Source organism: Tachysurus vachellii, chromosome 7 (assembly GCF_030014155.1).
Source record: "Tachysurus vachellii isolate PV-2020 chromosome 7, HZAU_Pvac_v1, whole genome shotgun sequence".
NCBI lineage: Eukaryota > Metazoa > Chordata > Actinopteri > Siluriformes > Bagridae > Tachysurus > Tachysurus vachellii.
In genome coordinates this window covers 28,671,017-28,696,344 of record NC_083466.1, presented here as the reverse complement: position 1 = coordinate 28,696,344, position 25,328 = coordinate 28,671,017, and the positions used below count along the sequence as shown (strand labels likewise).

General features: G+C 39.5%; 4 protein-coding genes across 5 annotated transcripts in view; all 4 read left to right on the top strand.

Annotated features, from left to right (window-relative positions):
- sorcs2 (sortilin-related VPS10 domain containing receptor 2) overlaps nucleotides 1-5,107 on the top strand; it is a 155,153-nt gene extending 150,046 nt beyond the window's left edge. Inside the window, exons 25-27 of the mRNA XM_060875329.1 lie at nucleotides 375-477; nucleotides 1,329-1,486; nucleotides 2,009-5,107. Of these exons, the coding sequence (XP_060731312.1) occupies nucleotides 375-477; nucleotides 1,329-1,486; nucleotides 2,009-2,073 (326 nt within the window). The 3' untranslated portion in view covers nucleotides 2,074-5,107. The remainder of the gene's footprint in view (nucleotides 1-374; nucleotides 478-1,328; nucleotides 1,487-2,008) is intronic.
- A 3,563-nt stretch (nucleotides 5,108-8,670) lies between these two features.
- Nucleotides 8,671-12,845, top strand: LOC132849116 (E3 ubiquitin-protein ligase TRIM39-like). The gene is made up of 7 exons (XM_060875316.1): nucleotides 8,671-8,765; nucleotides 8,967-9,523; nucleotides 9,611-9,706; nucleotides 9,776-10,003; nucleotides 10,099-10,240; nucleotides 11,825-11,851; nucleotides 11,942-12,845. The coding sequence occupies exons 2-7, from the start codon at nucleotides 8,969-8,971 to the stop codon at nucleotides 12,472-12,474; spliced, it is 1,581 nt and encodes a 526-aa protein (XP_060731299.1). The 5' UTR covers nucleotides 8,671-8,765; nucleotides 8,967-8,968; the 3' UTR covers nucleotides 12,475-12,845.
- A 329-nt stretch (nucleotides 12,846-13,174) lies between these two features.
- On the top strand, nucleotides 13,175-18,369 carry LOC132849107 (E3 ubiquitin-protein ligase TRIM39-like). 2 transcript variants are annotated; one of them, XM_060875298.1, is made up of 8 exons: nucleotides 13,263-13,295; nucleotides 13,489-13,522; nucleotides 15,007-15,563; nucleotides 15,636-15,731; nucleotides 16,386-16,619; nucleotides 16,715-16,856; nucleotides 16,966-16,992; nucleotides 17,087-18,369. In XM_060875298.1, exons 3-8 carry the CDS (start codon nucleotides 15,009-15,011, stop codon nucleotides 17,632-17,634), a joined length of 1,602 nt encoding a protein of 533 aa, XP_060731281.1. In that variant the 5' UTR covers nucleotides 13,263-13,295; nucleotides 13,489-13,522; nucleotides 15,007-15,008; the 3' UTR covers nucleotides 17,635-18,369. The 2 variants fall into 2 exon arrangements, with proteins under 2 accessions (XP_060731282.1, XP_060731281.1); XM_060875299.1 differs by lacking the exon at nucleotides 13,489-13,522 and having other exon boundaries at nucleotides 13,175-13,295.
- A 516-nt stretch (nucleotides 18,370-18,885) lies between these two features.
- LOC132849109 (E3 ubiquitin-protein ligase TRIM39-like) lies at nucleotides 18,886-24,988 on the top strand. The gene is made up of 7 exons (XM_060875301.1): nucleotides 18,886-19,005; nucleotides 22,220-22,809; nucleotides 22,913-23,008; nucleotides 23,121-23,354; nucleotides 23,450-23,597; nucleotides 23,898-23,924; nucleotides 24,030-24,988. The coding sequence occupies exons 2-7, from the start codon at nucleotides 22,222-22,224 to the stop codon at nucleotides 24,572-24,574; spliced, it is 1,638 nt and encodes a 545-aa protein (XP_060731284.1). The 5' UTR covers nucleotides 18,886-19,005; nucleotides 22,220-22,221; the 3' UTR covers nucleotides 24,575-24,988.
- Nucleotides 24,989-25,328: the final 340 nt, after the last annotated feature.

The window sequence follows — 25,328 nt, the reverse complement described above, 5'->3', positions numbered from 1 at the left end:
CTCTAGTATTGTAGAGAAAAACAGAAATAGTGATGAAACTCTACAAATTCTTAAAGTACTGATTGTCTACTTTCATATGAGCTTCATATTAACACCACAGTGGAAGTGGGACTGAATGGAAGTTCAGTAGAAATGTTGGACGTCCTCTGAAATCCTTTGGGTGCAGTGTGATGCTTTCTCTCGTGCTGTGTGTGTTGGCATGTTTCAGCTCTTTGTGCGCATGATAATAGAAATACATAACCATGATGGAAAAAGTGTGTGTGTGTGTGAATTTCTTCATGCTGGAAGATAAAGTACAAAACTCCTATTATTTAGACTCATTCATATCTGTGTGTGTGTGTGTGTGTGTGTGTGTGTGTTCTCATGGGCCACAGACTCTCGGATCGGTGCTGCCAGTCCCGGGTTCTGGGCTTTGGCTGGCATTCTTCTCATCACCTTCATCAGTACAGGACTCTTCCTCCTCTACAAGTTTAAAAGGTACATTTTCACCTCATCTTTTATTCCACTTCTGATCAGTTATTATCATTAATATTTATTATGATTAATTATACAAATAAACAAATCCATGTAAATCTGAACTAAGGCTCGCACCAAGTAGCAGAACCTTTAGTACCAGGAAACTGGTTGCTGTTTGAGATCTAAACCAAACAGAGGAACCTTCAGGAACCAGCAAATCAGTGACGTTTCCACCAGATATTTTGTCACATTTACTGACATCATCGTTCCTATTGCATCATCTCCAGACGGTGGCCTTCAAATAAAACCCAGAGTTTCCTTCGGTTCCTGGTTAAGGAAGCTCTGGTTGAAGATGTTTCCTCAACTGGTGATCCCGGTGTCTGATGCGATGTCATGTCATGTGACCTTCGCAAGTTTGATAGCAACGTAGCTGGGAATTAAACTCAGAAATGTTTCTCAGTATTTATCAGAAGTCCTAAAACCCCACAGAAGAGTCGAGACAATCTTCAGGCTTAACTCTAAAATAACAAACCATATTTCATAATGCGAAAAAATGACATAAAAACACCACATATCTGCCACATAACACCACATATCTGCGTTCTGATTGGTCCGAAGGATATTAGTGCAGGTTTGTTTATATTATCATTTCTATAGCAACAGCTTGTTCACAGTTACATGTACAGCAGACACTAATCATGTTTATAAGCCAAAACAGGAATTGTTTGGTTTCCTGAATGTTCCTAAAACAGCATTTTGTTCCTCAAATCCACATCATTCAACACTGATGGTTCTCCGAGAAGTTCATCACATCTCCTGGGAATCCCACGTTCACGGCTTCTTAATGATCATTAACCTTTCTGGCGTTTCAGGAAGATGCCGGGACGTAACGTCTACGCACAGATGCACAACGAAAAGGAGCAGGAAATGACCAGTCCTGTCAATCACAGCGACGACACACAACACATCATCCAGGGGGAGGAGTTTATCGACGATGACCTCGACTCACAGACTCTGGGTAACGGACGAGGTACTGTCACACCTTGTGAATTATTTTTTATTTTTTTTAATAAGTGATGCGATACAGAAACTCGGTGGTGGTAAAAAAGCACACAATATACCATCGATTTGATTTGCACGTGTAGCTCCATCCACCAGACGTTCACAAGAATCCATAGATAACCTGAAAATTCTTTGAATGTTGCTGGATAAGTGTGTGCTTATATTGTCTGGAATCTAGCAATAGCTCGTAAGGTGATTTGTTTTCAAAAGCGCTGACTCACATCTAGGGCTGTTTAAACTCCTGACCAATCAGGTTTCAGGTTGAGGGATACGTGAGAATAACAAACATAGTGGATAAAAAACAACAGCTGAGTAGAAACAACTTCCTCATCATTTATTTTATCTGTATTTCTGGCAGATAATCATAATAAAGATAATCTACTAGCTAGCAATGGGAAGTGTTGTCATGGTTACAGTGAGTGCATCACATGACCCAACCGTGTGAATGTAAGTTTGTTCAAAAAATTTTGTTTTTTTCTTTTTTTGAAAGGCAACCACTCAGGAGTTGTGCTCAGCATCACATCGAGGGAACTGCACGGATACCTGAGTAGCTGATGATCTTTAGCTCCGCCCACCAGAACGGAGGCTGCCTTTAACTCCACACACCTGAATGGACAAAGCCTTTTAGGCCACACCCACCTGTGACCCTAACACTCCCAGACAGGAGGAACAGTGAAACTGCACATATTAATCATCAGCACAGCAAAACCTCTCTAACCATCTCTCTCTCTCTATTTCTGTTTCGCACACACACACATACACACACACATACACATAACACACAGACACCCTCCACTACCCCTCTGTCTTTCTCTCTCTCTCAAACACACACATGGCTTTAACCCGTTTGTTACATAAATAAATTAAAAAATAAATTTCATCCATTTATTAAATGCTCAAGAGAGTTGACACACACACACACACACACACACACACTTTATTCTTCTCTCTTTCCTTCCTGTCTCTTGGGATGATGGGACATCTTCAGCACTTTCACTTTCACTGATGCCCAGGGACCATTTTTACTTCCTGTCATGTGACTGGTCAATGCACTCTGATTGGCTGTCTCAGAGAGAATATAGAGGTCATGTTTTTTAGATGTCTGTGGTGGTAATTGTGGTGTGATATTTTACCTGTTTCTTTATAAAGTCTCATATATTTTGTTCTTTCTTCCATCTTTTCCTCATTTGTTTGAGTTGATGTAGAGCTCTTTTCTTTCTCTCAGGCCTGAGCGAGTGGTGCTGCAGGGGTCTGAATCCGTCACTCATCCATGAGTTATGTTATTTTTAAGATTGGCGGTGAAGATGTGGTTAGAGTTTGTGGAAATGACCAAGATGAGCATGGAATTCAGGAGTAGCCATGTTTATCCATACAGCCAAAGGGACAAGAATTCCCTATCTGTAATTTCTCTTTTGTTCATCCACATTCTCAGCTTCTGATGCAATAAGAAATCACAGGATTCTGTCCTCTACTGAGTCAAAAAGAAATAGAAAGATCTTCCTCACTTACTGTGTGAAATTCAGTAGAAACACAGCAGGGTTTTTGTGGGAATTGTTAAAAAAATATGGATGGCAGGATGACAGACGGAGAGTAAAGCCAAAAGTCCTCACAAGACTTTGTTTGTTTGTTTGTTTGTTTGTTTGTTTTGCTTTACAATGCTATAGCGAATATCCCTCAATACATTTGTTTGTTTGTTTTGCTTTAAAACACTAAAAAGCCCTGAATACATTAGTTTCTGTTTGTTTGTTTGTTTGTTTGTTTGTTTTACTTTACAACACTGCAACACAAAGCCCTAATACATTTGTTTGCTTGTATGTTTGTTTGTTTGTTTTACTCTACAACACTACAACAAAAAGCCAATATATTTATTTGTTTGTTTGTTTGTTTGTTTTGCTTTATAATTCTATAGCAAAAAGCCACTAAGCCACTTTGTTTATTTGTTTGTTTACCTTTACATCACTGTAACAAAAGCTCTCTGAAGACATTTGTTTGTTTGTCTTGCTTGACAATACTATAAAAAAATTCCCTTGCCAGACATGTTCAGTATTTTTTTGTTTATTTCCTTGTGTTTGATTGGTGATTGTTCTTGTTTGTGGTCTTACTTTCGAACTTTAATTCGAACTACATAAAAAAAACAAAACTCAACTCAACTTAAGACACTTGAGACATTTGTTTAATTTTGTTATAGAACAACAGGACAAAAAGCTCACAAGGCATTGTGTTGTTGTTTTATTTGGTTGGTGGGGTGTTAGGGTGGTAAGGGACAAAAAAAAAAGTCTCCAGAGGACACAAGACATTAGCTTTGGGATTGTCTGTTTGTTTTTTGTTTGTTTGCTTTGTTAGTTTTTTCATAGAAACTGCAACAAAAATCCCTCACAACATCTCTCTCTCTCTCTCTCTCTCTCTCTCTCTCTCTCTCGCTCTCTTCTCTTTTTCTTTTAAATAAATTGCTCTTACTATCATAGAAATGATAGGTTAAACTGAGCAGTGAATAATGTCGATGGAATGAGACAGAAACAAAGCATTATCCAAATGAACCTCACTGATCTTATGATCTACAGCGCAGGCCGGTATTTATTATAGAATTTTGTGATTCGAGTTTTGCAGGTGTGCTTTTGTACGTGCAAAGCCTATATTAGGCCAAAAGTGAAGAACGTTCCCCTTTTCTTTGGCTGGTGTACTGTATATAGACATATGTGTGTGTGTGTGTATAGAAAACGTCCAGCTGTAAATAATCCCTTTCATGACTACAGATTTCACACTAAAGCCCAAAACGTGTGTTTTTTTTTTCCTGAGCACCTTTCACTGGGGAGGAGTTTCCTGAATTCGCTAAAGCTAACAGTTCGAACATATCTGTCTCATTTTTGTCACCCACTCAGATCTTCATCTTCATCTCGCTGCTTCCAAACCGTTCACACGTTATTTGTTTGTTCATTCTTTTTTCATTTTTGATGGAGAATTTATGCAAAATAGATTGAATGAACTGAGAAGTGTGTGTTTGTGTAACAGCTTGTAACTGGACTTGCACTAAATGTTTTTTTTTTTTTTTTTTTGCTTTCATGCTTTTTTTTTGGTCTGCTTTTCCTTCACTAGACCGATCCAGACCATCATTCTGCTTATATTTTCTCCTTTTTGTCCTAAATCCTCATCTTAACCTCAGCTTTCTATTGTCTGATTTTGGCCCTATTGTGAAAGTAGAAAAGGAGAATTTTGAAATATTTTTGAGGGAAAGAAATGTTTTGTAACTCTTTATGCACATATTTGGCTTAACAGTAGTTTGTAGGTAATGAGGTAGTAATGTGCCATTTACACCCCCCCCCCCCCCCCATGTAAATGCTAGAATTAAAGGGAATGAGGGCATTTTTGTCCTTCCTAAAGAAAGTTCCAGCGTGTTTTGAAACCTGACCACATTTTTAGCAAGCCTGGTTTTAATATGCTTTATTTCTTCGTTTGTGTGTAAATGACTCGAGATGCAGAAAGCAAACTGCACTTAACCTGTGTGGCTGAAAACACACAATCACACACACACACACTCCATACTGTATAGGTTTGTTCTAATGGTTTGATCTGTTCAATAAAACATAATAATCAAAAATGCTCATGTCTGCGTTTTTACAGTACAGACGTGCAGTGTTGCCAGAGAGAGGAAAAATCCCCATCAGCATCTGTACATGTGCAATATAACATGTATAATGTATAATAACAAGAAAATATTTCGGTATGTAGAGAACATTATACACAAATCATAACAGAATGCTAATGGGGATTTTCTGTTTTTCTTGCTGACACTTTTGAAAAGCATCATCAAGCAAAAGAAAACATCACATCTTTTAAAAACAGTGCATTTTATCAGGAAAACATCAACAACAAAAGAACTCAGATTTAGCTGGATATCACACAAAGAAAATGGCCTGTGCCTGGTTCACACAGAGAGGCATCTGTGGCTCAAATGAATGGGAATAAAGGAGAAGGACAAAGTGCTGCTGTGAGGAAACACTTAGAGATGTGAATCTCAAACAAATTTGCAGATCTTTATTGAAATCCAAATACAAAGGCAAGTAACAGGAGACGCAAATAAATCAAAAACAAAACTGACACTGACAAACAGATCTGAAACACAAAAATGAGAACACAGTAGCAAGAACACAAATCAAGGTCATCGACAAAGTTAGGCAATAGTATGTCACAGAACTTTAAACGTGAAGTGAGCATGGCTTTAATGTCTGTGTCCTGGAAGCAGTTCAATAATCTGGCAAGAGATCCCTCTTGTGGTGATGGGATGGTGGCATAGGTGGTTGAGATGTCACAGAGCCACCGCATCTAAAGTATCTAAGACAAGGTCATCCACGGGACCAGGCTGCTGGTCTATTGGGGTGTGACCTGTGGAACTCCTAATGATGTTTCAAGAATGTCAATCTAAAGAATGCAAACTTAGGAATATTGAATTCTTCCTTTCGGTTTAGCTTTATGACTATGCACCTACAAGATGTGCATGGATGCAGCTCTTGGTCCTCTGCAACTTCAGGGGATTCACATACTGAATTACAGAGATGATTGGCTCTTCCTAGCTCAGCCAAAAGAGTTTTAAGCACAGCATCAAGATCCACATCAGGCATTTGGGGCTCAGGTTGAACCTCAAACAGAATGTGCTACTGTATCTCCTACTTAGAGAACCAATTTTGACCACAATGCAGGCACAGTTCTCTCTTGAACATGTAGATTTGATTCTTGCTGCTATGACGGTCATCAAGCTTAATCAGTTTTCAGACTCCGAGGCTGTTGAGTATCAGCAAAAACTAATGTTATTGAATTAGGCCTAATGTACATGAGACCATTCCAATTCCTCAAGAGCACCCTGTGAACCACCTGTCCAGGGTAATAATGGTTAAATGCTGGACGCTTCATTCCCTTCATCTGTGGGAAGGACCCAAGTTTCTGACTTTTGTTCCCACTCAAGTTGTTGTCAAAATACACTCCCAATGGATGCCTCTCTCATGCGGTTCTTGATGGCCATGGAGATGGAGGTAGATTTTCTAGCATTGAAACAATTCGTCCCACAGGAGGAAGGAGGAACGTCCCAAAAGTTGTTAGGATTAATTAATATCGTCTCTGTGTTCTTCCCACAGAGACGATATTAATTAATCCTAACAACTTTTGGTCTGCCCTTATGTTGGCCAATAGAACTGGTGTGTTTCCTCATGTGCCTCAGACACTGGTCTTGTTTTAATTACCGTAGCATAGTTGCCATGGCACAGTGTCAAAAAAAACCCATCTCATTAAAAAATAGTGTTATAACTTAAACTATATTAATTATTAATTAATAATTTTAATTAAGAATTAATATATTATTATTACAAGCATAAGAGAATTTTATTTTAAAAACAGTTGAATTACATCAAGAGTAACACAAAGTTTATACCGTATATACAGTTGAAACCAGATATTTACATACACTTCAGAAAAAAACACAAAAACTTTTATTTCTTTACTGTCATACATTAAATCAGAGTAAACTTTTTCTGTTTTAAATCAATAAATATTAACATATTTTTTGCATTTCTTAAATGTCCGAATTTTTATGTATTTTTATTATCACTTTCATCAAAGTCAGATGTATACATACACAAAGTTTATCGTGCCTTTAAACAAACAAAAAAAAAACTCCAGATGATTCCATTCTGAGCTTAAGAAGCTTCTGATAGGTTAATTGATTCCATCTGAGTTAATTGGTGGCACACCTGTGGATGCATATAAAGGCACACCTCAAACACAGAGCCTCTTTCTTTGACATCATGGGAAAATCAAGAGAAATCCACCAAGACATCAGAAAAAGAATTGTTGACCTCCACAAGTGTGGCTCATCCTTAGGTGCAATTTCCAGATGCCTGAAGGTCCCACGTTCATCCGTTCAGACAAAATACGCAAGTATAAAAAACATGGGAATGTACAACCGTCGTAGCACTCAGGAAGGAGACGGATTCCGAGTCCCAGAGAGGAACGTATTTTGGTGCGAAATGTGCAAATCAACCCCAGGACAACAGCAAAAGATCTTGTGAAGATGCTGGCTGAAACTGGTAAGACAGAGTCATTATCCACAGTAAAACGAATACTGTACCGCCATGAGCTGAAAGGTTACTCTGGGAGGAGAAAGCCATTACTTCAAAACCACCATAAAAAAGCCAGACTACAGTTTGCAACTGCACATGGGGGAAAAATCTTAATTTCTGGAGACATGTCCTGTGGTCTGACGAAACAAAAATTGAACTGTTCGGCCGTAATGATAAACGGTATATTTGGAGGAAAAAGGGCGAAGCGTTGAAGCCTCAGAACACCATCCCAACTGTGAAGCATGGGGGTGGTAGTATAATGTTGTGGGGCTGCTTTGCTCAGAAGGGACTTTACAAAATAGATGGCATCATGAGAAAAGATAATTATGTGGATATACTAAAGCAACATTTGAAGACATCAGCCAGGAAGTTAAAGCTTGGGTGCAAATGGGTCGGTCTTCCAAATGGACAATGACCCCAAGCATACCTCCAAATTAGTTACAAACTGGCTTAAGGACAACAAAGTCAAGGTATTGGAGCGGCCATCACAAAGCCCTGATCTCAATCCCATAGAAAATTTGTGGGCGGAACTGAAAAGGCGAGTGCGAGCAAGAAGGCCTACAAACCTGACCCGGTTAAACCAGTTCTGTCAAGAGGAGTGGGCCAAAATTCCAGCAAACTATTGTAGAAAGCTTGTGGAAGGACACCCAAAACATTTGGCCCAAGTGAAACAGTTTCGGGGCAAAATTCCACCAAATACTAAGGAAGTGTATGTATACTTCTGACTTTGATGAAAGTGATAATAAAAATATATAAAAATTCTCCCTCGCTCGATTCTGACATTTGACAAATGCATAAAATATGTTAATATTTATTGATTTAAAACAGAAAATGTTTACTCTGATTTAATGTACGACAGTAAAGAAATAAAAGTTTTTGTGTTTTTTTTTTTTGAAATGTATGTAAATATCTGGTTTCAACTGTATATAAGAAACAAGGAATGATATGCAAATGTCTGCCACCCGATGGCAAAACTGTGCACTAAAATGTGCCATTAAAGGTTCAGTCTCTGGGAGTGGCCTCGTGATGTCACAGGAGAAATGAAAGCAGACTTCCTAATCAGAATTCCTTTCTTTTCAGCAGGACACAAACTCCTGGTTAAAGCTTTTTCAGTGTTTCTTAAAAAAAAAATCAGCACAGGTAACTTTGTGTTCAGAACATTTCTAATATTAACTGTTAATGTATTGTCTAGTGAAATGTTTATTCATTTAGCAGATCTGTGAACAGATTTAAGATGCTTGTTTTGGGATAGATAAATTGACGTTGTTGGTTTTGAGTCTTACTGATTTACTTAATTAATCAAATATTTTGTCAATGTTTACATTGTACCCTCTGTGTCAGTCATGGCTTCCTCCAGCAGTGTCCTGTGTGAAGATGAGCTCCAGTGTCCCATCTGTCTGGATGTGTTCACTGATCCAGTCTCTACTCCGTGTGGACACAACTACTGTATGTTCTGTCTCAAAGAGTTCTGGGACAGCAGTTCACACTGCCAGTGTCCAGAGTGTAAGGAGGAATTCCCTAAATGTCCTGAACTACGTGTCAATACTTTCATCTCTAAACTGGCTGCTCAGTTCAAACAGCAGTTTCCCCTGAAGACTAAGAAGGTTCTATGTGACTCATGTACTGTGGAAAAGCTGGAGGCTATAAAGTCCTGTCTGCACTGTGGAGTTTCTTACTGTAACACTCATCTGATGCTCCATAAAACTACAGCTAAACTCATGAAGCACAAACTGATCGACCCTGTGGAGAACCTGGAGGACTACATCTGTCAGAAACATGAGAGACCCCTGGAGCTGTTGTGTAGAGACGACCAGACGTGTGTGTGTCAGTTCTGTACTGAAGTAGAGCACAAAACTCACAACACTGTTCCTCTAGAGATGGAAGTTGGATCAATTAAGGTGATACAGATTTAGAAAACAGGTTACAATGATCAAACTATCATAGAACAATAAGTGACTTTTGTATGCCTCACTTTTTCCTCATAGACTGAGTTGTGGTTAATAAAAGCAGAAGCTGAGCAGATGATACAGTACAGACTGAGGAAGATTGAGGAATTCACACGCTCTGTAAAGCTAAATAAAGTAAGTCGAAATAAAATTTTATTTTTCATTTAAAAGATAAAATTCATGTCAATCTTTGATCTCCTGCAGAAAATCACAGAGAAAGCAGACTTTGTGGAGATCTTCAGAGCTCTGATGAGCTGCATTGAGAGAAGCCAGGCTGAGCTGCCTAAAGTGATGGAGGAGAAGCAGAAAGCAGCAGAGAGGCAGGCTGAAGAGTTCATTAAAGAGCTGAAGCAGGAAATCACTGAGCTAAAGAGGAGAAACACTGAGCTGAAGCAGCTCTCACACACTGAGGATCACCTCCACCTTCTACAGGTCAGAGTCCCTCTGTTTCTCAGTATCAATGCAGCACATGACAGGACAGCAGTCCCCATGCTGAGGGATTTCTCCTCTCTCCTGCTGTACTGTAGATTTACCCGTCACTCCGCATCCCTCCACACACCCAGGACTGGACTGACTTTCGTATCAACTTTCCTCTTAGTGTGGAGACTCTGATTAGAACAAAGGTTCAGGAGATGCTCAGTGAGGAAGTAGACAAGATTGATGAGATCAGTAAGTATTCACTGCTTTATAACATCTTTGTGTTGGTTTTTTTTTTGGTAAACATGGTCTCTTTGGAAGAGCTAGATTAGTGAGATATTGGATTTAATGTTACAAAACCTAAAATTAAATTGTCGAGAACAGACAATCAGTAAATGAGACCTAAACAATGGAATGGTGCTGCTGAGTGTCATGTAGTATACAATTAAACAACTCAGACATTGTCACAGCCAGTTGCTGTAGGGCAAATCATCACCCTGCCAAGGAGATGAACCTTGTAAGAACCAGGGAGCCTTGTGAAAGAACTTTTTGTAGTTCACTCTCAGTGAGATCACTCACTCTGAGTGAGATCACTCTCACTCATTTTCTACCGCTTATCCGAACTACCTCGGGTCACAGGGAGCCTGTGCCTATCTCAGGCGTCATCGGGCATCAAGGCAGGATACACCCTGGACGGAGTGCCAACCCATCACAGGGCACACACACACACTACGGACAATTTTCCAGAGATACCAATCAACCTACCATGCATGTCTTTGGACCGGGGGAGGAAACCGGAGTACCCGGAGGAAACCCCCGAGGCACGGGGAGAACATGCAAACTCCACACACACAAGGCGGAGGCGGGAATCGAACCCCCAACCCTGGAGGTGTGAGGCGAACGTGCTAACCACTAAGCCACCGTGCCCCCTTTTTGTACTGTAGCTCATTTAAAAAAATCATAGTCTCACTATCATTTATTAGGACTTGTTTGTTACAGATTTCACGGTATACGGTAACTTCTTTTGGATTAAAGGATTGATCCTTAGTTCAGGACAGTTTTCCTTTTGCACATGGTTTGTTCTTAAATTGGAAGTAAAATCTCAGGTGTTTCTATTTACCATTTTAAAATGAGTAATTTCAAGAGTAAAATATTAAACCTGCACAATTTGTAGAAAATGTTTTTGTTCTTTTGGCTGCTTCCCTGTCTGGAGTCGCTCCAGCGGATCATTTGGTCCACACAATTTGTTTTGACACAAACTTTACGCCCTATGCATTTCCTGATTATACCCTCCTATTATATCTGAGCTTGGGACTGGCGCTGAGAGTTAACTCTTCAGTGGCTGGGTTAGTTCACCGCCTGGCAATGGTAATAAGAGCCCGGGATCCTGCCCCTTCCCCAATGGGCACATTCAAGCACTGGAAATGGACCTTGAAGAATGCATGTTCCAACAAATCCCATGTTCTTTAACCTCACATGTATGGCTAGACATTTGAGGTACTGTATTTACTTGAGAAAGTTATAGCACCAGAATGCTCTGTAGGCTCCAGAACTTCATGTGGATATCAGTTTTACACACGTTACCTATCTAAACATTGTTGTAGGAACATAACAAATAGTTTTAATGGATGCTTTGGCCTCTAAATTCCTTAGCTCTCAATCTAGACAAGCCTCTGTGGAAAGTGCTGGAACAAGTCAGATCCACAGCAGCTCCACATCTCAACATGCACAAGGATTTGCTCCACAGCACATTGTAAAACTGTTAGTGTTTATTGTTACAGTTCACATCAAATCATAGCAGCAAATAATATTATTTATTATTTCTTTTCCAAATAGAACTAAATGGATTCCAGCAATATGCAGGTATGTGAGAATTTACTGATCACAAAGAAAATATTCACTTTTACATGATGTACTTTTACAGTAAATACAAATCATGTTTTCCTCTCTCAGTGGATGTGACTCTGGATCCTGATACAGCGAATCCTTATCTCATCCTGTCTGATGATGGGAAACAAGTTACATGTGGAGACAAGAGACAGAAACTCCCTGATAATCCAGAGAGGTTTGATCATTGTCTCTGTGTGTTGGGAAATGAGGGATTCACCTCAGGGAGATTTTACTATGAGGTGCAGGTCAGAGGGACTGAGTGGGTTTTAGGAGTGGCCAGAGAGTCTGTTAAAAGGAAAGAGGAGATTGAAGCCAGCCCTGAAGATGGATTCTGGTGTCTGGGTCTGAAAAATGAAACCGAACATTCAGCTTGGGACTCTCCTCCTATCCTCCTCTTCATAAAACAGGCTCCTCAGAAGGTCGGGGTGTTTGTGGACCATGAGGAGGGTCTGATCTCCTTCTGTGATGTTGAAGCCAAGTCTCATATCTATTCTTTCACCGGTCAGAATTTTATCGAGAAAATCTATCCACTCTTCAGCCCTTGCACTAATCGTGGCAATAAAGGCTCAGGACTGACAATCTGTCCTGTTAATTAGTGTAATAATAGTTGTTATAAATCTCTGTTAACATCTTCTACTTAATCATTGACTTTAACAACAAGTAATAAAGTATTGATTAATTGATTAGGTTACAAGTGCATAATATATACAACTTTCCAAATCAGATCCTGTTACAATCTTTTTTGGGTGTTTACAATAATTAAAATCAGATCTAAATGCAGAATATATTGCTGAAATTGTTAACTGACTTCTTAAATGTTTTTTTTGTCTTTGTCTTTGCTCTTAGATCACACATTTGAAAGCATTCTCTGTTAAACGAGCATGTCCCAGCCATGACTGTTCATTTCATTCAGTAGAAACGCTCTGAATTTTACACAATAAGAAAATGACAGGAATCTTTAATGCAATGTAATGGAATTCAGTGCAGGATGAAAGTAAATGTCAGTATGTGGTTGAACAAGTCTGACAAAAACAAATATCTTGAGAATAAAGAGGCAAATGAGACTCCAGCATGTTCTTTCACTTTCAAATACATTAGTTTAATTTCTATCTAATCTATCTAATCTATCTATCTATCTATCTATCTATCTATCTATCTATCTATCTATCTATCTATCTATCTGTCTATCTACAAGACACAAAATAATAATAGGCAAATGTCTTCTGTCTGATAGAAAAACTGTGCACTAGAAATATGCCATGAAAAATGCAGTCTCTGGGAGTGGCCTCATGATGTCACTGAGGAGAAATGAAAGTTAAGTGCAAGGACACTTCGCACTTCCAAAATTCCTTTCCTTACAGCAGGACACAATCTCCTGGTTAAAGCTTTTATAAGCTTTCTTTAAAAATCAGCACAGGTAACTGTTTATGTATTGTCTCATCTACTGTCAAAGTTTAACATTATTTCTATATGAGCAGATTTAAGAAGCCGGTTTTTGGAGAGATAAAATGTGGCAACTCAAATACTAAATTTCAGTTTTTTTGTTAGTACTATTTGAATTTTTTTTTTTTTTTACTTTACATCCACCATTCATATGTTGTTTTTTTTAGATGGAGAGGTATCTCTGATGACATTGTTGACTTGGTTTGTACCTGTAGGAGGTGGAGTTGTACTAAAATGATTTATTCTTGACATAAAATTGATGCTGTTATGTACTCTATTTTTTCTTCATGCCTCTGACATGACAAAGAGGCTGAAGTGAATGCAAATGCAGTTTAGCTTTTTATTTAAAAGGCAATGGCAGACAAATTCGAAACGTGAGCTAGTAAAAAGATTTCAAATGATCGTCTAATTTAACATAAAGAACCAGGAAACAACACAGGATTAAAAACTGAATTTAGCAACACAGAATGAAGGACTGTTAAAGAAAGGCATTTGTATAGTTTGTGCTAATAACTGGATTGACCACGGTGGTGGCATTTTTGATTTACATATAAAAACACAGTCAGACTCAGAGTTGGTGGTAAAAACAAAGAAGTAAAAATGGTATTTATTTTGCTGCAGAAAAAAGGCGTCTTCCAAACAGTGTAGAGTGCCAAGTCTACACAGTGAAGAGGCAAAGATTAGTCTCCCTTTTATACCCTAGGTGTGTGCTTGTGAAGCCTGGTGTGTGTATGTGTGTGTTGGTATGTGTGTGTGCTTGTGTTTCTGTGACCTCTCAGTCACCTCAATAAAGTCAGATCTTATCAAGCACATACACCCACACTCCCCTTAGTTCCCATCTTTTTAACACATAGAATGTTTATGGCAGGAACATTTGTGGTAGGAATGTTTATGGTAGGGACATTTCCTCCTGTTCTCTCTCTCCCTAGTCTGACATACAGAATCTACCATGAAAGCACATATAACACTCATGATAAATTAAAATATACACTACACCATCGCTGCCCACCCCCAAAGGTGCCAACTCAGGGAGTATTGTTCTTTCATGGCCCACCCCTAGGCTGAGGTCCTGGTCCTTGTGTTTGGGGTCCTGGTCACTTTGGTCTGCAATCCTGCACTGTTCCTCTGGACTATATCTCTTCTGTTTTATAAGCTATTCAAGTTATGCTGTCTGTCCGTCACTGTCAAGTGGTGCAGGTGGAGGGGATATCAGAGGCATTTTACATTTACAGCATTTGGCAGACAACCTTATCCAGGGAGACTGGATAATAGAAATTTAATCTCATTTTATACAACTGAGCAATTGAGGTTTAAGGGCCTTGCTCAGGGGCAATTTGGAGGCCTGGGATTTGAACTTACAACCTTCTAATCAGTAATCCAACACCTTAACCACTAAGCTACCACATAATTTATTTGTGTGAGAGTTTTTTAGCCTGATGTATCTGGGGCTAAGCATTATTGGTGGTTACAAAAGGCCTTGGTTTCCAACCAAATTTGGTCTGCTGGTTGATATTAGGGTGTCTCCACTCTGTGGCGCTCAAGGGAACAAAGGAGGCTAGTACCTGAGCACACACTTGATCATTGTTAACTCCTTAGAATTGTGATAATACAGTGCTGTGTTTTGCTGATTGTGGGTTGTTTTCTTTTGTCTTAAATTATACTCATTTTTGTACCCTCTGTGTCAGTCATGGCTTCCTCCAGCAGTGTTCTGTGTGAAGATGAGCTCCAGTGTCCCATCTGTCTGGATGTGTTCACTGATCCAGTCACTACTCCATGTGGACACAACTACTGTATGATCTGTCTCAAAGAGTTCTGGCACATCAGTTTACACTGCCAGTGTCCAGAGTGTAAGGAGGAATTCCCTAAATGTCCTGAACTACGTGTCAATACTTTCATCTCTAAACTGGCTGCTCAGTTCAAACAGCAGTTTCCCCTGAAGACTAAGAAAGTTCTATGTGACTCGTGTACTGTGGAAAAGCTGGAGGCTCTAAAGTCCTGTCTGCACTGTGGTGTTTCTTACTGTAACACTCATCTGATGCTCCATAACACTACAGCTAAACTCATGAAGCACAAACTGATCGATCCTGTGGAGAACCTGGAGGACTACATCTGTCAGAAACATGAGAGACCACTGGAGCTGTTCTGTAGAGACGACCAGACGTGTGTGTGTCAGTTCTGTATTGAAGGAGAGCACAAATCTCACAACACTGTTCCTCTAGAGGAGGAGAGTGAAGATAATAAGGTGAGAGACATATAGAAAGAGAATAATGTTAAAAATCCCCAAATTTCATTACTTTGTATTGTTTTCTTACAGACCGAGTTATGGATGATACACAAAGTCTTTCAGCAGATGATCCAGGAACGGCTGAAGATGATTGAAGAAATCAGACATAATATAGAACTCAAAAAAGTAAAGTCTTTATAGTAAAACATACACTAATGTCCAAATGTACAGTATGGCATACCTGACCATCACACTGAAACTGGGTGTGTACTAGCCATGTCCTGATATTTTACTGTTAGAACGATGGCTAATGTTAGCTACCTATTTCACAACGTTTTTTTTTATCCTTCATGTCTACCATCAGGCATTCAGATTCTCCAGGTAAAGCCTTCTCTTATAATCTCTCTTTCATGACCAAGGTCGTGAAATTTACTAAATGTACCAATGATAGTCTCAAAATTAAACTTTTAGAAAACGCTAGAAGTCTGCTTTAAAAAAAAAGAAAAAAATTGTGTTTTTTCCCCTCTGTTATCAAAATTATGAGCTCAAGGTCAATGTTGCTGAATTGTTTTAAAGATGACTGAGAAATCACTGTTAATAAGCCATTAAAATATAAGCATCATGAATACCATTTCTTAATTTAGACACTGTAATAAAGATTAAAGTCAAAGTCTGAAGTTAGAAGAACTAAGAACTTGAGGATTATTCTTGAGATATGTGGAACACTGCTTTTTATTTTTAGATATTTACTGACACTATGAAATGATTTGCTTGATGACACACAACTGTTAAATGTATTTATAAGATCTTTACAAAAATCCATTGGTTGATTTCCTGTAGAAAACCACAGAGAAGGAGAAAACAGACTTTGTGGAGATCTTCAGTAATCTGATGAGCTGCATTGAGAGAAGCCAGACTGAGCTGCCTAACATGATGGAGGAGAAGCAGAAAGCAGCAGAAAGGCAGGCTGAAGAGTTCATTAAAGAGCTGAAGCAGGAAATCACTGAGCTAAAGAGGAGAAACACTGAGCTGGAGCAGCTCTCACACATTGAGGATCACCTCCACCTTCTACAGGTCAGAGTCCCTCTGTTTCTCAATATCAATGCAGCACATGACAGGACAGCAGTCCCCATGCTGAGGGATTTCTCCTCTCTCCTGCTGTACTGTAGATTTACCCGTCACTGTGCAGCCCTCCACACACCCAGGACTGGACTGATCTCACAATCACCACTCATTTTAGCGTGGAGACTCTGAGGAGAAAAATAATTCAAGAATCACTAAATAATGGGCTGGAGATGTTTGTTCAAAATGGTAAGTATATATTAATTACTTTGTTCTTGAGTAGCAAAGGGTTTTTGTAGTAAGTAAGCACAATTGCGGAAAAAATTATTTATTCATTCTTTTCCTTTTTTATAAACAGAACTAAAAACAATCCAAAAACATGCAGGTCAGTGTGATTTACTTGTCTATATAACTACAGTACATAAGTGTAGACTGTATACTGGATAAAAAAAGTGTAAATTTTCTTTTTTTCCTCTTAGTGGATGTCACTCTGGATCCTGATACAGCGAATCCTTCTCTTACCCTGTCTAATGATGGCACAGAGGTCACGTGTGCAAACATAATAAAGAATCTCCCTGATACCCCAGAGAGGTTTGATCGTTGTGTCTGTGTGCTCGGAAAGGAAGGATTCATCTCAGGGAGATTTTACTATGAGGTGCAGGTCCGAGGGAAGACCAGGTGGGATTTAGGAGTGGTCAGAGAGTCTGCTAACAGGAAAGGAATAATTACAGCCTGCCCTGAAAATGGATTTTGGTGTGTGTCTCATAATCAGACTGAATATGTAGCTCTGGATTCTCTTCCCATCCCTCTGTCCCTGAAACAGGCTCCTCAGAAGGTGGGGGTGTTTGTGGATTATGGGGAGGGTCTGATCTCCTTCTTTGATGCTGATGCAAAGTCTCACATATACTCTTTCACTGGCCAGTTGTTCACTGAGAAACTTTATCCATTCTTCAGCCCCTCTCTCAAAGAAGGAGCTGAAAACTCAGCACCACTGATCATCTGTCCACTAAGACAAGTCCAAGACTAGGTTTTTAAATAAAGTTGGTAAAATACTTAGAACTATGGTAATCATTTATGATAATCATTTTTAATCATTTAGCCTTTAGCCGTGTCTTTAATACAATTTTAAAAATCCTGATATATAAATATATTTATTTCTACACTTGTGCCTCACTTTGGATTTTTAATTTTTTTTTTGCTGCTATTGATAGTCACATGAGGATCCCCTGAAGAACCGCACTTACGCAAAGCCTCGTTTCACTTTGTTAGATTCTCAGAGAACTTATTCCAGGAATCTTACCGTATGCACTCTTGCATTTACTACTGTTCACTAATATTCAAAGTATTTGATGTTACCCAAAAGATCACAGGTTCAGGAGTTGGATTCCTTTCAAGGTGCCTCTCATGTCAACATTTGGCATCCACTCTAGTTTCCTCACTTCTGATGTCTCTGGCTTTTTCATTAAGGCAATTGCACCACCTTTCATTTAATAAAAGAGCACTATTTTTTCTGATCCCCATCTCTGTGCTTCTATCACCAAATCCTTCTGCCACACCTAAAGCTTAAAACTTGACACACTGGACACACTGGTTTTTGTAGAGGAATTTGCTCAGGGCTCTAGACTGACAGTACTAGCTCAGTAATAGATAAGACATTTTCCACCATCCAAAGCAAACAACGCCCAAATATGCAAGCAAAGTGTAACAAATGTTAACACCTGAGAAAAAAGCTTTTAATAAAGTTGTTCATGTTCACGTTCAAGTTCAAGTTTTCTTTATTGGCAACTCTTCCACATGTACAGTACATACACATAGAGAATTGAAATTGTATTTCTCTCAGTCCTGTATTTCTCTCAGTCAGGTGCATAATATTAACAATGGAATTTTTGTGTTAACAAAAGTGCAAACTCAGAGGCTAGTTACACAGTAATTATAATTCTCGTGATAATCAACAACAGGATTCAATACAGAAGCAAGAAACATCAAACAACCACAATCACAATGACAAGCAGAACACGCTTGTCACATTACACATTGCACATCGTGTTTATTGTACACTACCACAATCTATGACATGGAGTAATTTTGACTGTTCATGACACAAAGCGTAGAATACAATTATTTTGTAGTAGTATCTGTACCAATAAATTCATTAGTTTGAAAGAAAAAATTAATTCGTTCCTGAAGTTCATTAGTCAATCTAGAAAATCTGAACTGTGAAAATGTACAGTAATTAGGGGAAGTTCTGGGAGGGGAAGGACGTTATGACGTCACACAGCTGAAATGAAACTAGAGTTGTTCCTCTACCAGTCTGTTCTAAACAGAATTCCACTTTCTTTCAGCAGAAACGACAAATCTCAAACTTCCCCTTTTTTTTGAGAAAGAAAATCCTCTGAAGGTAAAAGTTTAATTTTAATATTAGTATTTATAATTTTAGTGAATATTATTTTTATGTTTTCTATTTTTATGCAATATTCATAATGCTGTTAGCCCAAAAATTGAAGACTGTATATAACACAATAAACAGGGTAAAGAAAAATAAATATAAAATGTGGTTAATGTGTTCATTTCATTCCTAGAACAGATATAATAAGTATTGAACGCGTCACCCTTTTTCTCAGTAAATATATTTCTAAAGGTGCTTGTAAAGGAGGAGAAGCAGGATCCAGATGCGTAATAACTATCGTTTAATAGACAGAAAGAATCCAAAATGTCAGGGGAAACAGGCACAAGTCAACAAACAATCATACACAGAAAAGCAATCAGAAGTAACAAAGGCTTGATATCTTGATATAACTTGGACGTCGTGTACAAATACCCTAATGTGAACAGAACCAAAACCATGAAAGTTAATACTCGGGTAAGAGCTCCCTCCACTGGTTAGATGGGGGATTTGCAGGCGTAGATGTAACAATACTGTTGACATGAAATTTTCACCAGATGTTGGAAACAACCCACGTAATCAATCCATGCAAACAAAACAAAACAAATAAGTTCAGAAATAAAGTTGTGTAATAAAATGGATTGACACAGGAAAAAGTATTGAACACATGAATAAAGGGAAGTGCAAAAAGGCAAGACACCAGCTGAAATTTATCAGTAATTTGACAGCAGTTCTGCCCCTTCTTATTACTCAGGTGTTATACATCTCATGATGGGAAAAAGCAAAGAGCTCTCTCAAGAACTTGGCAAACTTATTGTCGCAAAACATACTGACGGCATTGGTTCCAGAAGAATTTTTAAACTTCTGAATGTTCCAGTGAGCACTGTTAGGGCCATAATCAGGAACATCATTTCACCATAAACCGCCCATGACCAGGTGATCCACGCAAGATTTCTGACAGAGGAATGAAAAGAATTATCAGAAGCGCTGTGCAAGAGCCAACGACCACTTGTAGAGAGCTGCAGAAAGATCTGGAACTAGCAGGTACAAATGTTTCAAAGAAAACAATAAGTAATGCAGTCATCCTGTCACGTGTAGGGGAATAAAAACTGACCCAAATGTAGGACAGCTAAAATAAAACAGGATTTAATAACAAAAAGAACACGGAACATAGACACAGACTAGAGACAGGATGACAACCGACGACAACAGGACAAAACAAAGGATTCTGCGCTGCACAAGGCAACGTGGCTTGACTAAATACAAAATAATAATTAGACACACAAGGGGCAGGTGTGCAGAGGCGGGGAGGAAGAGACAAGCGCGGGGCAGACACGTGACAAAAAACGTAAACAAAAGCACGTGGCCAAAGTCCGGGCTGAGGCCTGACAGTACCCTACCCTTGAGGCGCACCGTCGAAGCACCAATCCGTCTTGACAGCCCCGACGGGGTCCAGGAGGGGGGAGCGAGGCACACGGCGAGGCAGGTGAGGGGAGCAAGGCACACGGCGAGGCAGGTGGGGGGAGCAAGGCACACGGCGAGACATTTGGGAGGAGCAAGGCACACGGCGAAGCAGGTGGGGGGAGCAAGGCACATGGCAAAGCAGGTGGGGGGAGCAAGGCACAGCCGAACAGAAGGGCCGAGCAATGTCCACAGCCGAGCAGAAGGGCTGAGTGACGTCCACAGCCGAGCAGAAGGGGCGAGCGACGTCCATAGCCGAGCAGAAGGGCGGAGCGACGTCCACAGCCGAGCAGAAGGGCCGAGCGACGTCCACAGCCGAGCAGAAGGGGCGAGCGACGTCCATAGCCGAGCAGAAGGGGCGAGCGACGTCCGTAGCCAAGCAGAAGGGCGGAGCGACGACCACAGCTGAGCAGAAGGGCCGAGCGACGTCCACAGCCGAGCAGAAGGGGCGAGCGACATCCATAGCCGAGCAGAAGGGCGGAGCGACGTCCACAGCCGAGCAGAAGGGCCGAGCGACATCCACAGCCGAGCAGAAGGGGCAAGCGACATCCATAGCCGAGCAGAAGAGCTGAGCAGAAGGGCCGAGCACAACCCCCGAAGCACCGTGGCCAGACCCATGTCTCGGAAACCAAAAGGGGAGGTAGGGCAGGGGAAAAAAATCCTCCTCCACAGAACAGAAAAATTAACAAAAAAAAATCCATGGGGGCAAAACACGGGCCTGCAACACACTCAGAAGAATCTTTCTGTCAAGTGCGGGGGAATAAAAACTGACCCAAATGCAGGACAGCTAAAATAAAACAGGATTTATTAACAAAAATAACACGGAACATAGACACAGACAAGAGACAGGATGACAACCGAAGACAACAGGACAAAACAAAGGATTCCGCCCAGCTCAAGGCAACGCGGCTTGACTAAATACTAAATAAAAATTAGACACACGAGGGGCAGGTGTGCAGAGGTGGGGAGGAAGAGACAAGGGCGGGGCAGACACGTGACAAAAAACGTAAACAAAAGTACGTGGCCAAAGTCCTGACACATCCTCCATGGTCTGTGCATCTCTCACCACAGAAGACTCCATTGCTGAACAAAAAGCCATTGAAGTTTGTTTAAAGTTTGCTGCACAACATTTAGACAATACTGGGTAAATATTGTCTGGTCAGATGGGAGCAAAATTTAACTTTTTGGATGCCATAATACACACCATGTTTGGCGGCATTCAACATGCAATTCAACACACCCCAAAATCATCAGACCAACAGTGACGTTTGGAGGTGGGAACATCATAGTGTGGGGCTGTTTTCAGCATACAGCAGTTGCAAATTCATATAATTTAAGGAAGGATAAATAGAAAAATATTCTGAGACATTCTTGATAAAAAAAATCTGCTGCCATCTAATAGGATGATGAAGATGAAACGAGGGTGGAGATTTCAACAAGACAATGATCCCAAACGCACAGCCAAGGAAACTCTCAAATGGTTTGAGAGAAAGAAAATAAAGCTGCTAGAACAGTTTAGCCAATCACCTGACTTGAATTACACAAATATATAACTTATATTTGTTTTATTTTCTTTGTATGTCTGGAATCCTTGGGTTTTTACCGATATCTGGTGAACATTTCATGTCAACAGCAACTTTTGAAATATTTTTACTATGAAAAATATTGATTTGTTCAATACTTACTTTACTCTTTATGATGCCATTCATTATTTCAAAATACTTAAAGTTCCTTTATAATATGTTCATATATCTGTCCTCTGTGTCAGTCATGGCTTCCTCCAGCAGTGACCTGTGTGAAGATGAGCTCCAGTGTCCCATCTGTCTGAATGTGTTCACTGATCCAGTATCTACTCCATGTGGACACAACTACTGTATGTTCTGTCTCAAAGAGTTCTGGGACAGCAGTTCACACTGCCAGTGTCCAGTGTGTAAGGAGGAATTCCCTAAACGTCCTGAACTACGTGTCAATACGTTCATCTCTGCACTTGCTGCTAAATTTAATAAGTCAGTTCAGGTGAAATCCAGCAATACTGCAGATAAGTTTCCTGTGAAAGCTAAGAAGGTTCTGTGTGACTCGTGCACTGAGGAAAAGCTGGAGGCTCTAAAGTCCTGTCTGCACTGTGGTGTTTCTTACTGTAACACTCATCTGATAAACCATAAAACTACAGCTAAACTCATGAAGCACAAACTGATCAACCCTGTGGAGAACCTGGAGGACTACATCTGTCAGAAACATGAGAGACCCCTGGAGATGTTCTGTAGAGACGACCAGACGTGTGTGTGTCAGTTCTGTATTGAAGGAGAGCACAAAACTCACAACACTGTTCCTCTAGAGGAGGAGAGCAGAGAGAAGAAGGTGAGAGACTGAAAACAATAATAGATAATTAAAAAAATGATTGCAAATGGATTATAATAAAAAAAGAAATGGAAGTTTAATCAATGCTAAATGTTTGTCTTAGATCCAGTTGGGAAAGACACAAGCAGAAGTTCAGCAGATGATCCAGGAACGACTGAAGAAGATTGAGGAAATCAAACACTTTATAAAACATAATCAAGTGAGTATCTTAACTAATATTCATCATAGTTCCTTTATAAAAAACACTTTATTAGAGTCATGATATAATCATATGGAACAGAATGATTTAGCTCAGGATTGTATATTATTAGAAAACCACAATGAAGGAGAAAACAGACTTTGTGGAGATCTTCAGTAATCTGATGAGCTGCATTGAGAGAAGCCAGGCTGAGCTGTTCAAGGTGATGGAGGAGAAGCAGAAAGCAGCAGAGAGGCAGGCTGAAGAGTTCATTAAAGAGCTGAAGCAGGAAATCACTGAGCTAAAGAGGAGAAACACTGAGCTGGAGCAGCTCTCACACACTGAGGATCACCTCCACCTTCTACAGGTCAGAGTGTCTCTGTTTCTCAATATCAATGCAGCACATGACAGGACAGCAGTCCCCATGCTGAGGGATTTCTCCTCTCTCCTGCTGTACTGTAGATTTACCCGTCACTGTGCAGCCCTCCACACACCCAGGACTGGACTGATCTCACAATTAACACTCATCTGAATGTGGCGACTCTCAGGAGAGCTCTGTCTCAGCTTCCGGAAACTCTCAGAGAGGAAATGGAGGAGATTCCAGAGATCAGTAAGTGTTTAATGATTTGTAAGGGAATGATTTGTTTAAAAAGATTTATTCTTTAGATTACTTTTGTTTCATAATCTATGCTTCATCATTAGTGTGTCAGTGGAGCAGGGATAAAAACAGACCCAAATCCAGGATAGCTAAAAATAAATTGATTTATTATTTAAAACAAACAAAACTATAACACAGACATGACAAAAACCAAATTACACTGTGTAATTTATAAAAATCTACCATCTCACCATCAATGGAACAAAATAACATTTTAACAATTAATAATGTTCAATATTATTTTCCCAACAGAACTGAAGAGAATTCAACAATATGCAGGTTTGTGAGCTCTTATTGAACACATGACTAAATGTATTTAGATTTCTTCACTGTTCCACACTGTGCAGTGATAAAACTGATGTACGCTGTGTTTCTGTCTCTCAGTGGATGTGACTCTGGATCCTGATACAGCGAATCCTTATCTCATCCTGTCTGATGATGGGAAACAAGTTACATGTGGAGACACAGGACAGAATCTCCCTGATAATCAAGAGAGGTTTGATTATTGTCCCTGTGTGTTGGGAAATGAGGGATTCACCTCAGGGAGATTTTACTATGAGGTGCAGGTCAGAGGGAAGACTGATTGGGATTTAGGAGTAGTCATAGAGTCTATTAACAGGAAAGGGGAGATTACAGTCAGACCTGTGGATGGATATTGGTGTGTGTGGCTGAGGAATGAGACTGAATATTTAGCTCTGGACTCTCCTCCTGTCTCCCTCTCCTTGAAACAGGCTCCTCAGAAGGTGGGGGTGTTTGTGGATTATGAGGAGGGTTTGATCTCCTTCTATGATGTTGATGTAAAATCTCATATCTACTCTTTCACTGGTCAGACTTTCACTGAGAAACTTTATCCATATTTCAACCCCTGTCTCAATGACGGAGGTAAAAATTCAGCACCACTGATCATCTGTCCTGTTAATCAAATCTAATATACATTTCTAAATTCTTCTTTATTTCCTAATAAAAAAAATGATAAGGTTATTATCTTGATTTCTTTTTTGAATGATTTTAATAAGAATTGTAAAAAATGATAAATAAATCTGTTCTGATGTTTGTCTCTTTATGATTATCCTTCATGTTAATGTGATATAATCCCCAGCCCTATAACTGATCTGCAGATCATAGTCACCAGAATATATTTTTAATCTTTAATATGGGTCAGTCATTAGGTATGATATGCAATCATTAGGTTTTAACTTTTGATCACAAAATAATGTCCTCACTGACTGAACAGTGGACATTTAACTGGCGACTTGTATCACTTTACTTTCTGTAATGTTCAATGTTTTAAATGTTGTTTATGTATAAAATGTCTATCAAGAATAAATCAATAAATAAGTTAATGTTTATTTATTTATTTTCAGCATGTGCATTTAGCTACATCATCCTCACCCACATATTTTTATTAATATAATAATTCTGCAGACACTTGAAATGCATCTCCAGATCATCTTAACTGGAATTAATGTTTCTTACTCTATTAACTACTTCAGATCTTAGTAAACTTTATTGTCTGCTAAATTCTTTCTTTTTATTGGCTTATTACTTTTTCACCTGTATAAATGAGGGTGTTTCATGTAAATTAGATCAGAGTATTTATTCCAGGAATCTTATCGTATGCACTCATGCATTTACTGCTGTTTAGTGCATTTGGTATACTGTAAATAGTTGTATACAATAATC

Excerpts from the sequence above, each read along its gene's own strand:
- LOC132849116 (XM_060875316.1), top strand. The coding sequence starts at position 8,969 with ATGGCTTCCTCCAGCAGTGTCCTGTGTGAAGATGAGCTCCAGTGTCCC. Across the intron at positions 10,004-10,098 it reads ATCACCTCCACCTTCTACAG|ATTTACCCGTCACTCCGCAT; the intron begins GTCAGAGTCCCT and ends GCTGTACTGTAG. Across the intron at positions 10,241-11,824 it reads AGACAAGATTGATGAGATCA|AACTAAATGGATTCCAGCAA; the intron begins GTAAGTATTCAC and ends TTTTCCAAATAG.
- LOC132849107 (XM_060875299.1), top strand. The coding sequence starts at position 15,009 with ATGGCTTCCTCCAGCAGTGTTCTGTGTGAAGATGAGCTCCAGTGTCCC. Across the intron at positions 15,564-15,635 it reads AGGAGAGTGAAGATAATAAG|ACCGAGTTATGGATGATACA; the intron begins GTGAGAGACATA and ends GTTTTCTTACAG. Across the intron at positions 15,732-16,385 it reads ATAATATAGAACTCAAAAAA|AAAACCACAGAGAAGGAGAA; the intron begins GTAAAGTCTTTA and ends GATTTCCTGTAG.
- LOC132849109 (XM_060875301.1), top strand. The coding sequence starts at position 22,222 with ATGGCTTCCTCCAGCAGTGACCTGTGTGAAGATGAGCTCCAGTGTCCC. Across the intron at positions 22,810-22,912 it reads AGGAGAGCAGAGAGAAGAAG|ATCCAGTTGGGAAAGACACA; the intron begins GTGAGAGACTGA and ends TGTTTGTCTTAG. Across the intron at positions 23,355-23,449 it reads ATCACCTCCACCTTCTACAG|ATTTACCCGTCACTGTGCAG; the intron begins GTCAGAGTGTCT and ends GCTGTACTGTAG.